Source organism: Artemia franciscana, chromosome 4 (assembly GCF_032884065.1).
Source record: "Artemia franciscana chromosome 4, ASM3288406v1, whole genome shotgun sequence".
Classification (NCBI taxonomy): domain Eukaryota; kingdom Metazoa; phylum Arthropoda; class Branchiopoda; order Anostraca; family Artemiidae; genus Artemia; species Artemia franciscana.
Window position 1 is genome coordinate 37,451,307 of NC_088866.1, and position 11,690 is coordinate 37,462,996.

Sequence of the window (11,690 nt, forward strand, 5' to 3'; positions counted from 1 at the left end):
AAGATCTGAAAAGAACTATTTTGTTCAGCATTGTTGAAAGGTTCAGTAATTGTATTTTTGAGGATGACAAATTTCCCAGAGTCCTCAGGTTAAGGGCTGTAAGTTATGCAATTTGTTCATTGTTTATATATAGTATGTTATTAAGAAAGGTATGCATGTCTGAACTTTATTTTCCAAAAAGACAAAGGGAATTCAGTTGAGGCTTTCAAGGAATGTTGAGGGGAGTGTTAAAAACATCTTTAGTTTTAATTTTCACATTTTAATGTAAGCTTACATATATATATATATATATATATATATATATATATATATATATATATATATATATATATATATATATATATATATATATATATATATATATATATATATATATATATATATATATATATATATATATATATATATATATATAAATATATATATATATATATATATATATATATATATATTTCTGGTGTTGTGCTGAAGACAGTCCTTGGACATATGGCCAAAATATTCACTGAATTGATTTCTACTGTCTTTGGAAAATGTCACTATTATTTTTAAGTTGTGTTTGTTTGATATGGAAAGGGTGTGTGGTCTTTGTTGCTATTTGTACCTGTTTGTATTTTGTGTAATAATCCTCCTGGTTATAATTCTTTATGTATAGTTTCCAGTATTTCTTTTTTCTGTTCCAGACCTTTTTAATTTCTTTTGTAATATATGGGAGGGTTTTCAGTATCCTTTTCCAATTTATACAAGAGTGATTTTCAGTAGCTCCAATTAATATTTTTTTCATAGTTGACCACGACTCTTCTACATGCATCCATTCAATAAAAGACCAATGACATTGTGCCAATTCATGACTAATTAGACTGTGACCAGTATACACATGTTATTTCAAATTCTAGTCTATATGGGTACAATCTTAATCTGTAACCTATGGGTGTGTGATCACTTGCTCTGTATGGTGGTAAGGGGTCAATACTCAGTATAGATTTTTGAGCCTTTACTAGCAGAAGATCAAGTAATGAAGGGTTTTGACCTTCTCTATATCTAGCCACAAAGCTAACTGCCAAATACAGGGAATGGTTGAACAGACATTCCAGAAATAATTTAATTAAACTCTTTTCTGGGAGCCCTGACCAATTGATCCACTGAATATTCAGGAGATTTAAGTCACCAAATACTCATATTGCCTTGATGCTTCATTCTATTGTCAATTAATGTACAAACAGTAAGAAAAGAACAGCTCAAGGCTAGTGGAACTGGGACCTCTGTACATGCAACCTACATGAAAGAGCTCAAAAGGTAAGAGAACTGAAATACATGCTTGTTTAACATATGGCTCATAGTTTGAATCAATATCAATGTCTTCTTCCTTAAGAGAGCTTCAAACATATGCTGCTATTCCTCTTCCTTCTACATTAGATAAGTTTGTGATCAGGAATATGGATCTGAACATCTCCAAAGGGGTTATAGTCCACTTAGGTTTTATCTTTGTAAACAGCATAAGCATCTGCTTTTTATGTTGAGAGTATATATTTAATTTTATGGAATTTTTACGTTTCACAATCTATATTACTAAAGACAACTTTTAGACCATTGCTTGTTGCTTTTATTCTGGCTATGTGTCATTATTTGGGTCATTAGATACTCCAGATTCAATGCTGCCATTATTGAAACTATAACTAATGAAAACACTTTGCTTGGAGAGTACTATTTGTTGATCTTGCACTGTAGAATGATCTGCTTGATTCATCAGCAGAACTTATTTCAATATTAAGAGATGCAAGGCTATTTACACTGTTTACCTGACTTTGAGAGTTGTTTAGATCATATCCATTGCAGTGAATGCTGCAATGGTGGGAAGTTTTTTCCCACATTCTTATTACCTCTTATAACTTAATCTCCTTTGCCATTGGTACACCATGCAAGTAGCTCTTTATACAAATTTAACCTCTTATGTGATCAGAATTAGACATAATTTCTAAGCTGAATCCAATACAAAATTAAATTAAACAATATTATTTGGGTCAGGATTAAACATTAGTGAAAAAGTTTCTCTAACATACAAACAGCAAGCCAAACTGGGGATTGTTATAGAAAAAATTAGTAAGATATAAAATATTTGCTTTCTATGAAAAATACTATACCAATCAAAAATGAACAGAAATTAATTTAAAAAAGCTTAGGCACAAAAAAGAAATTGAAAGATAAGTAAAGAGCTCCATTAAACCAAGAATGACCAGAAATAGAGTCAAATAATCTTCCAAACATAAAAATACTACAAATACCATCAATAAATATATGAAACCTACACAAATAGAAATTAGGCTAGAACAAATAGCCAAGCCAAACTCAAAAAGCGAAAATAAACATGAGCAGCACTGATAACCCCCATGTCTTCTGAAGACCAGAACATAATTTGCATGGTAAACGTTTATTTTTGTCGCAAGCTGTCTAAAGAGGAAACTAGGCCTATGTTTGCAAAGCAGCTTATAGGTAACATTACCTATATAGCAAAGCATATTAGTCAATGAGCCCTATAGGCAGCAGGGCAAGGTCTGTATTCTATATCTATTCAATAAAACATGTTTGAGGTTGTTTTTTTTTTCAGTTTTATGGCTTTGTTGAATAAATATAGAATACAGGCCTTGCATGGATTAATATACTTTGCTCTTTAAGTAATGTTACCTGTAAGCCAGCCAACTTTATGCATTTTTAGTGTAGCTGGAGGGGGATTTTAGAAAGCTAAAAAATGGATGCACTTCTCTAATAATGACAAAAAAACAACATGCAATCAACAGAATCTTGTTATATGCAGTAATACCCACTTTAGACAGCTTGTGATGAAACTAAACATTTACCATTTGCACTTTACTGAAAAAAACAAATGACTGTGTTAGCCTTTATACACATCACTGAAAGTTTCATTTTCCTAACCTAACCCCTTTCTGAGATAGCCATAAGTCACTAAAGTAGAATTTTACCTTATTCTGATATTAGAATATTTCGAATAGGTTCTATGCACACAACAAGAATAAAATCCTAAATGCATAGGCTTAGCCTACCATGATATCATCCATCATTTCCTGGCTGAACATCCTCTTCTGAACTGACAGCCTTTGAAACTGATCGTCTAGCTTTAACTTCTTTTCCAAGGCAACAAGGTTTCGTTTTATTTTCTTCTTGTCTTCTTCATTCATTGTAGCCCAAGATAAATTTGTTGTTGTCAGAGAGGGATGATGGAGCATACAGAATTGACTCTTCACTCCATACAAGAAAAATTTGACTTTTTCTTCTGTTTCTTCAAATAAATCGCACAGATTCACTCGCCAGTGTCTCCGATAAGGAGTTCCTAAAAATTTCTACCAGAATTTCTTGAAATTCTTAAAACCGTGCTCCAAAACATTCTACAAAACTGCGAAGATAGTTAGAGGGTTCCGGTGAACAAGTGTATGAATCGCTTAAACGAGCTTATTTCGAATTTACCATATTAAATACGCTTATCAAACAGTTCGTGGTAACGAACTGTAGTAAGGAGCGACCCGGATCAATAGTAACCAAAACTCAAAAAATGGAATTTTGATGCCAATAGTTACATCAAAAGAATTGCATTTTAATGCTGATTTTAAATATATAAATTTCATCAAGATTAGTCTTACCCGTCAAAAGTTACGAGCCTGAGAAAATTTGCCTAATTTTAGAAAATAGGGGAAAATACCCCCTAAAAGTCACACAATCTTAACAAAAATCACACCATCAAATTCAGCGTATCAGAGAACTTCATTGTAGAAGTTTCAAGCCCTTATCGACAAAAATGTGGAATTTTGCATTTTTTGCCAGAAGGCAAATCACGGATTCGTGTTTATTTGTTTTTTTGTTGTTTTTTTTCCCAGGGGTGATCGTATCTACTTAGTGGTCCTAGAATGTCACAAAGGGCCCATTCTAACGGAAATTGAAAGTTCTAGTGCCCTTTTTAAGTGACCAAAAAAATTGGAGGGCACTTAGGCCCCCTCCCACACTCATTTTTCCCCAAAGTCACCGGATCAAAATTCTGAGATAGCCATTTTATTCAAAATAGTCGAAAAACCTAATAACTATGTCTTTGGGGACGACTTACTCCCCCGCGGTCCCCGTGGGAGGGGCTGCAAGTTACAAACTTTGACCTGTGTTTACAGGTCACTGGGATGTGTATAGACGTTTCCAGGAGGATTTTTTTGGTTTGGGGGGAGAGTTGAGAGGAGGGGGGTTTACGTGGGAGGATCTTTCCATGGAGGAACTTCTCATGGGGGAAGAGACTTTCAGTGGAGGGGGCGCAGGATTTTCTAGCATTATTTAAAAAAACAATGAAAAAATAAATATGAAAAGTTTTTTCTACTGAAAGTGAGGAGCAGCATTATTACTTAAAACGAACAGAAATTATTGCGCATATGAGGGGTTTACCTCCGTAATACCTCGCTCTTTACGGTAAATTATTTCCAGTAATTTCAACTATTTATTCTACGGCCTTTGTGAGTAAGGGGTTATTCTTAAGGAATTGGGACAAAATTTAAGCTTTAGTGTAAAGAGCGAGGTATCGACGAGGGGTGATCCCCCTCATATACGCAATAAAACATATGAATATAGAAGTTCGCTACGTAAGTTAATTCGTAAGTTACGTATATTTTTTACTTATGAAATGGTTAGTAGAAAATTAAAAGTTATAGTTGCCTTTTTATGTAATCAAAAAATTGGAAGGCAACTAGGCCTCCTCTCTCGCTCCTTTTTTCTCAAAATCTTCCAATTATAACTATGGAAAACTCATTTAGCCCAAAAAAATTAATATGCAAATTTCATTTTAATTATTTATGCGCGGAGAGCCAACATCAAAAATGCATTAATTTAAAAACGTCCAGAAATTAAACAAAAAAAAAGAAGTTTTTTTTAAATGAAAGTAAGGAGCGACATTAAAACTTAAAACGAACAGAAATTACTCCGAATATGAAAGGGGCTTTTCGTCCTCAACGCCTCGCTCTTTACGCTAAAGTTTTTTTAATTTTTAAGAAGTCGAGTTAAGAGAAAGGGTCAAACTTTAGCGTAAAGAGCGAGGCGTCGAGGACGAAAAGCCCCTTTCATATACAGAGTAATTTCTGTTCGTTTTAAGTTTTAATGTCGCTCCTTACTTTCATCTAAAAAAAATAGTTTTTTTTTGTTTAATTATAGCACAAAATTGAATAGTAAACTTTTTTTTTCAATTGAAGGTGAAGAGCAGGATTCAATCACAAAAAAAGTAATTATTCTCTAAATAAGGGGAGCTGCTCTGTCTTCAACCCATCTAATTCCAATTGAGCCGCCCTTATATTTCAGGTGTTGTTCCTAAGGAATTGGGACGCAAAGTAATAACCTTAGCAAAAAGAGCGAGGGATTGAGAAGGAGGCAGCCCTCATAAACGGATTAATATATTTTAAAAGAATCTTAGGCTTCAAGGATTCATTTAGTTCAGTCGCACTGAAAGGAGATTTAAGCTTTTTACCTTAAGTTGTGTTAGATTGGTTAGAATGGTGATATTCTGGGAGAAAATAATGAGACTACCTAAAAAATAATCTTAATTTAATTAAGTTAAAAACTTAATTTAATAAATTTAATTTAAAACGATGTCACAAAATGTTTTAAAAACCACTAGATATTAACACGGAACAAATAGACCGTTGCGGTTAGATGCCAAAAAGGCAAGATTAGCACTAAAACATGTTTTTGATTATTCTTCCTTCATTTCAATGGGTTGCCTTGTTTCATCTCACTTTATTTATCAGTCCTGGTTGGACGTCGCTGAATTAAGGATGCTGATATTGTTTAAAAATTTTTTTCATTTTTGTTTTATTGGTCTTATGTTGCTGTAAGTTTTTCTTCTTTTATATATCTATGTTTTGCCGAGGACGGCCCTTGGACATAGGGCTGAAATATTCATTCAAATTAGATTTCCAACGTCTTACGAAAAGAATTCCCTATTGTTCTTGTTTTGATGTTTGGGGTAGGCTTACCTTCGACGCAAATAGGCATGAAAACAATAGTACAGACAAAATTATTGAAAAAAAAATTCTGGAGAGCAGCAACTGGATACATTTTCAATTTAAGTCTCATAAAATGGTTTGGAAGGGCAAATAGTAGTGACCGTCCTTTGAATTTAAGCCAGCGCACAGCCGCTATTCTTTTCTTCCTTAAGGGTTTAAGATCACGAAGAAGTTTAACAGCGATTCCCTCAAGACGCAGGTATTATTAATTTCCTTCAAGATGCAAGTGTTTTTTACGTAATAGAGAGTGTTTTCTAAGAGATGCAGGTGGTCATTATATAATAGGAAATATTTCTTCAAGATGCAGGTCTTTGTTACACAATAGGGAATGTTTCTTTAAGATTTCTTTGGTTGTTATGTTAAATGTTTAAAAACCCTTGAGGGCCAGGAAAAAACCTTCAGGGGCCCCGACAATCAAGGTTCAAATATAGACGTTACGTCCTAGTTGTTTTAAAAACTTAAGGGTATAGGGAAAAACCTTCAGGGCCCTCCCAAGTATGGACACAGTCCAAATTGATCATAACCTATTATTTTCTGCTTCACACACAGGGCCTTCGTTCACTTTGTTGTTTGCGAACAAAGGAATTTTGCGCTATTTCCAGGAACAAGGAGCGGAGCGTTACGTAATTCTGTGTTGATTTTTCAGGAACAAAGAATTACCATTATACGTTATTACGTGCACCTGGATCTTACGCAATACTATAGTACATTTGATTTTTAAGTAATGGCATAGTAGACCTGATTGTTGCTATAGGGGAATCATTTTCAGTCTACCTGTTTGATTCCCAAATGGCTTTTGTTAGCTAGTCCATAATCACCGATGAGAGCGTGAAGACTAAAAATGAACAAAGTGGACCGACAGACAACTAAAGGAAATCTTGTTACTTTAGAAAAATAATTAATTTTAATTGAGTATTTTTAAAGATTGTCAGTGCAGAAGAGAAATTTTACTCAGAGAACGATTGATGATGCAATGAAAAATGTTTTTCCAGCTTTGGACTCTTGTCTGAGACTTATTTGTCATGGTCCCAAAGCCTTTAATCAATTTTTTGACAAACTAATTGAAACAAAACAAAATGACGTTTCATATTCGTTTGAAGATTACCCAGGTACTTCAGTTACTCCTCCCATTTCTCTAGTGAGCCCATGAGTGATCAGTATTATTGATTTTCTATTGAACACTACCTACACATTTGTTTTTAGAACCAAAGGCCCTTTTTACGGCCAGAAAAATCGATGCCCACCGCTCCATAAGGGCCAGCAAAATCAGTGCCTATCGCTCCATAAATCTTACCGTAGAATTACGCTAGAATTTTGGTAGACTTGCTAGTAATGCCAATATTTTCTGGTGATGATTTGTTTATATCTTCATATAAGAGACTACTAACAGGTGCTTTGGGTTGAATTACCAAAATTTTGGTAAAATTCTACTAGAATTACGAGTAATGTTAATAATTTCTGATGATAATTTGTTTATGTCTCCATTTAAGAAACTAATATCAGTGGCTTTGGGTAGAATTACGGTAGAATCGTGATAGAATTTTGGTAGAATTACGAGTAATGTCAATGATTTCTAGTCATAATTTGTTTATGTATTCATTTAAGAGACTCGTATCAGGAGCTCTGGGTAGAATTACGGTGGAATTTCGGTGGAATTATGGTAGAATTGTGAGTAAGGCCAATAATTTCTGGTGATAACTTGTTAATATCTTCAGATACGAGACTAATATCATTGGTTTTGAGTTGAGTTACAGTAGAATTTTTATAGAATTATGAGTAATGTCAATAATTTCTCGTGATAATTTGTTTATATCTTCATATAAGAGAATCGCATCAGGGACCTTGGCTAGAATAACGGTAGGGTTTTTGTAGAATTACGATCAATATCAATAGTTTTTGGCAATAATTTGTTTATGTCTTCATATAAGAGAGTAGTATCAGGGGCCCTTGGTTAGAATTACGATAGAACTTTGGTAGAATTTCGGTATAATCACGGTAGAATTGTGATCGAGTTAAAGGTAATGAGTAATTTTCTGTCTAATTTTGGCGGTAATTTATTTGTGTCTTCATATAAGAAATTGTACCAGGGGGTTCGGGTAGAACTAGGGATCCGTTAGCAATTACGAAAAGCTTGACTGTGATTACTTGTCATTTCCGATCCATTCAATACCAAGAGCTCAGAAGTTTTAACATCCCTCCTTATCTTTAGCAAAATATTTGATCTATTGCAGTATGTTTCGTTTTTAATTTTATATTTCCTTATTGTTTAAAAATTTCTTGAATGACCATTTCCCTATTATTTCTAATAAATTCTAAGATATTTTCATGATAAAAATGTGCTTTAAATCCATTGATTCGTGTTTTCATAAACCACCCCCTCCTTGCACTTTAATATGGTTCTTAAGCTTTGACATCACTCTTTAGCTTTTGCAAAATATTTGATATATTCCAATGTAAGTCTTCTTTAATTTTATATCTCCTTATTGTTTAAAAAGAACATAGAATATAAAACATATCTTGAATGAGCCTTCCACTGATTTGCAATGATTTTGTAAAAACTGGCTGCTCCATAACCCCCCTCTGGTACTCCCTCATCATTCCTAAAGCATTCTCCTAAAGCCTGTGCTTTAGCAAGCCATCCCAAACGTGACGCCCCACTCCTGTGGCAATTCACACCACCATGACACGCTAAACGTGAAAAAAACTCATAAAGAGTAAAATAAAAACAAAAATGCGTGAATAAAAGAAGGTTGGGAACCCTAGAAACCAATACAAGGGGGAGGGGAGGGTTGTTTAAATGGGAACGCCTAATACTTTAAGCCACGGCTAGGCCTTCCTGGTTGACAAGCAAACTTTTGAATCGTATTTTTCTTCGTATTTTACATTATCCCGTTAGAGGTAAATCTAAGCCATATTAAGAGGTATTTTTGACAGTTTTTAGTGAAAATGCGACGTTTCTTTTAGCTAAGACTAGGCCCTCCTGATTGACAAGCACACATTTGAATAATATTTTTCTTCGTATTTCGCATAATTTTGTTAGAGGTAAATTTAAGTCTCATAAAGATATATTACTGAGAGGTTTTAATGAAAAAGCCTCGTTCCTTTGAGACAATACTATGTATTCCTGATTGACAAGCACACATTTGAATAATGTTTTTCTCTTGAATAACAATATTTACTCCTGATTGACAAGCACAGTTTTGAATAATATTTTTCTTCGTATTTTGCATAATTTCGTTAGAGGTAAATTTAAGTCACATAAAGATATATTACTGAGAGGTTTTAATGAAAACGCCTCGTTTCTTTGAGACAAGATTATGTATTCCTGATTGACAAGCACACATTTGAATAACAATTTTTATCATATTCCGAATAATCTCATTAGAGGTAAATTGACAACACGTTGCATAATTACCCACCTGATGGCACCCTCTGGCGTACATAATTATCCGTTTTAAACTAGAATCGTTCGTTTAAACTTATAGAAAAATTCCTGATAGCGTTTCTTCTTATAACTTGTAGCAATTAACTCCAGCGTGGCACAATGTACTGGTCCGATGACACCTCTGGCATGTACTATCACACCTAAGACATTTCCCACCTTTTCCCCGCGAAAATAATTTTATAAACTTAAATTGGCCATTGTTTTTATTTGAACTGTGGGAACTGGCCATTTCATTGTTAGATTATGATGTTCCTTTACATTTCACGCCCCCTTCTCCATATTTCCAGTGATATTGCAAAAAGTTCCCCGTTAGTCTTAAAAAGAAATAAGAGAACAAAGACCCTTTGTGTGAAGCAGAAAAATATTGGGTTATCATCAATTTGGACTGTGTCCCTACTTGGGAGGTCCCTGAAGGTTTTTTCCCTAGCCCTTAGGTTTTTAAAAAACAGCAAAAAAACTATGCTGTAACGTCTATGTTTGCATCTTGATTTGACGGGATCCCTAGAGATTTTTTCTGGCCCTCGCGGGGTTTTAAACATTTAACGGAACAACCAAAGAAATCTTGAAGAAAACTTTCTCTATTGTGTAACAAACTTCTACATCCTAAAACAACCATTCCATATTATGTAACAAACACCTGCATCTTCACTCCTTATTATGTAACAAACACCTGCATTTTGAAGAAAATAACACCTGCGTTTTGAGGGAACCACTGTTAAGCTTCTTCCTGATCTTAACAAAGGAGGAAAAGAGTAGCGGCTATAAGCCGGTTTAAATCCAAAGAGCGGGCACTACTGCGAACATTACCACGTACACTAATAAAATAGTAATTATTGTTAGAAATATGGACCAAGTGACGGATCAACGAGACGGACATTTAAAATTTTGTTTAAAATGTCTAAGCTTTTGAATGATTCCAATAAATCGTGCTAATATATTTGAAGCATCCTCAACATATGCTTTAAATGATAGTTTTTCATTCACAAAGACACCGAATTGACAGTTGATCCCAGTATTGCCAGAAAAATCGAACCAGCGTTGTATGGCTGTGTTACTACCCCAAAAACAGAATATCGTCTTGTGAATCTTTTCTAATAGTCTTGAGTAAGATTAGTCTTGGAACCCTTAACTACTTTAGGCTACCTGGGCATATAATTCTTACAGGGGGTTAAAATAAATCATTTTTACATCTCTTAGACTAGTATAAAATTTAGACAACAACTTTGGACTGAGGTTTTAACCCAATCCCTCTCCCTGGATATGCCCCTATTGGGAATTGCAAAATCACTACATAAGCAAAAGTTCAATATCTAAATAAAAAGTTCAATATTGGTTTTACCTGGACTGCCAGAGATGTGCTAAATTCGTTTCCAAAGCTCCCATCAGCTTCCTGTGCTTTTGCAACTTTTTCCATTGTACTCTTGAGCAGAGAGGAGACGGCCTTTTGTATTCCAGTTTGTGAAGGAATTTGTATTGGGGCACGTGGGACAGTTGTCTCTCTTTGTCCATTTCTTGCCACACAAATTAATGCCATTGCCGAAAGTGACAGTACATCTAAAATATGAGGAGTTTTACCAAAGATAGATCGCTGTCCTACACTTCTGAATCGAAAATTATGCTTTAAATTCATTGGATCATTTTTATGATGCATTTGTGAAAGAGGATTACTTATTTCTGGAAAGGAAAATAGCTCCACCTTTTTAAAACTGGGTAGCTAATGCTCCAAGCTAACCAACGTAAATAAAAAAGATCTATTTAGAGAGGAAAAAGTAACTTTCACAAAGACAAGTAGCTCTACCGTTTTAGAAGCTGATTAGTTCCTCTGTGAGAAACATTAAGCCAATAAAATGAACGAACAGCTTTTGAGCCATAACAGCGTTTAAAAGAAAAATTCTCTATTCCTTATGGTTTATTTTTAGAATCTTATTGAAGTCACTTTTAGTTGTATTACAGTTATATCTTATTCGAAGCGCTATTTACATACATAGCCTACCTCTTAAACTTTTGACAAGTAAAATAAGCAAAGTTATTGAGTTTTTTGGGCGAAAATTTTACCAGTCCATGGCCTGTGCCATTTCAAGAGTAGATACATTCACTATGAGCATATAATAATAAAAAAGTAGCAAGAATAAAAATTATTTAAACTATGAACAGTTTTAGTTGATAAAATATAATACTAACACCTCATTTATTACTGAGCCCCCAGG

At 34.1% G+C, this 11,690-nt stretch overlaps 1 protein-coding gene across 1 annotated transcript in view; it reads right to left on the reverse strand.

Moving 5' to 3' along the window:
- The window catches only part of LOC136026378 (caspase-2-like), a 57,893-nt gene extending 54,581 nt beyond the window's left edge, over nt 1-3,312 (reverse strand). Inside the window, exon 1 of the mRNA XM_065702925.1 lies at nt 3,057-3,312. Within this exon, the coding sequence (XP_065558997.1) occupies nt 3,057-3,239 (183 nt within the window). The 5' untranslated portion in view covers nt 3,240-3,312. The remainder of the gene's footprint in view (nt 1-3,056) is intronic.
- Nucleotides 3,313-11,690: the final 8,378 nt, after the last annotated feature.